The following is a 1610-nucleotide window of genomic DNA, read 5'->3' as shown; positions in this document are numbered from 1 at the left end:
TCCAAATCTGAATGACGATTTTAAATTGTCAGAACAAATCTTGGAAAAAATTAATTCCAAGCTCACCAAATTCAAAATTTCTCAAGAGACCTCTAGCTCTAAAGATGCTTCCAGTTCTAAAGAAAAGAACTCTCTCTCTAAACTTTCTAGTGATAGATTTTCCACTAGAAAAAACTATTACCGGAAACCTTCTCCTCCGGATGTCCAATTCGAAGAAAACCCTTTCCTCTCCACATCCAGCCATGATGGACGAGGCATAACCGAATGGAATATTGATGGTTTGGCCGAACACCAAATCTAGAATAAACTCCATGAGATTGCCGTAGCTATCACAGCCTACAAAATTAAAGGTTCTTCTGACAAAGGAGCCGCCACCATGGTTGTCTCGGGATTCACCGGTATGCTCAAACATTGGTGGGACAATTATGTCTCTGAGGACGAAAAGAACCTCATTTACAACGCCACAGCCGTTGAACAGGTAACTCGAACCGTAGATGGTCGAGAAACCGTAGTTCAAGAAGCACAAGAAGATGCTTGTGCAACTCTCCTCTACCACATAGCTAGACACTTTGTAGGAGAACCAAAACTCTTTCAAGATAGAAGTCTAGAAATCCTTAATAACCTTCGCTGCAAAAATCTTGCAGACTTCAGGTGGTATAAGGATACTTTCCTGATCAAAGTTATGATCCGTCCTGACTGCAATAATGACTTTTGGAAAGAAAGATTCATTAGCGGTCTTCCCCCATTATTTGCAGACAAAGTCCGCACAAAGCTTAAGGATAGATTTGAAGGTCAAATTCCTTATAACGTTCTTACCTACGGAGACTTAGTAAGTTTCATTACCACTACGGGTATAGAACTCTGTACAGACCTTAAGCTTAAACAGCAGCTTAAGCAAAACCACAAATATGGTCTGACAACTTTTTGCCAAGACTACGGCTTCACTGACCTCCATGATAGTAAGAAGCATAGAAAATGGCTTCCCAGACGTCACAAAAGGTCTTATCCGAACAGAAAGACTTCCCATAAGGGATGGACCTTACCAGAGTAATTACGATGGTATTCGTACAACCTTGTTGGATACTGAGTTATTTTTCCCTTTGCTTCGTCCGCTCTCTTCTAACGAACAGCAGCGAATCAAAGACGAAACCATCTTTAAAATTAATCGTCTCTCTTCTCATCTTCACTATTTGCGGAATGATGTCTTCCCATAAGGGATCAAGTTCCTACAAGGAGTCTAACAAACCCCGCCGAAAAACTAGGCGCAAATCCTTCACAAAGTCCAAAGATACTTGCTGGACTTGTGGCAAAGCCGGCCACAGAGCAAAGGATTGCACATCTGGCAAAAAGAAAAAGATCAATTTACTAGATCTTCCAGATGAAACCAAAGAACAGCTCTTCTCCATCATGGAAGAAGGAGCCTCTGACGCATCTGACTCTTATTCCTCTTCTGAAGAAGAATATAGCGACGAAGATTTCATCAACGCCGCCTATGAGTCTGATAGTTCCCAATCAGGGCAAGACTGTGAGTGCAATGGCACTTTCTGTATTTGCTCAAGAAAAGTTATCAATGTCATATCTGACAAACCCAAAGAAGTCTTGTTCGATAT

The 1610-nt window shown here is 41.3% G+C and overlaps 1 protein-coding gene across 1 annotated transcript; it reads left to right on the top strand.

Annotated features, from left to right (window-relative positions):
- Positions 1–376: 376 nt before the first annotated feature.
- Positions 377–1525, top strand: LOC124894713 (the record flags this gene model as incomplete). The annotated part of the gene is made up of 2 exons (XM_047405284.1): positions 377–1047; positions 1131–1525. Coding segments are annotated over exons 1-2 (1066 nt in total), but the record flags the coding sequence as incomplete, so codon positions are not given.
- Positions 1526–1610: the final 85 nt, after the last annotated feature.

Source organism: Capsicum annuum, unplaced genomic scaffold, assembly GCF_002878395.1.
Source record: "Capsicum annuum cultivar UCD-10X-F1 unplaced genomic scaffold, UCD10Xv1.1 ctg77031, whole genome shotgun sequence".
Classification (NCBI taxonomy): domain Eukaryota; kingdom Viridiplantae; phylum Streptophyta; class Magnoliopsida; order Solanales; family Solanaceae; genus Capsicum; species Capsicum annuum.
This window is presented reverse-complemented; position numbering and strand designations above follow the sequence as displayed.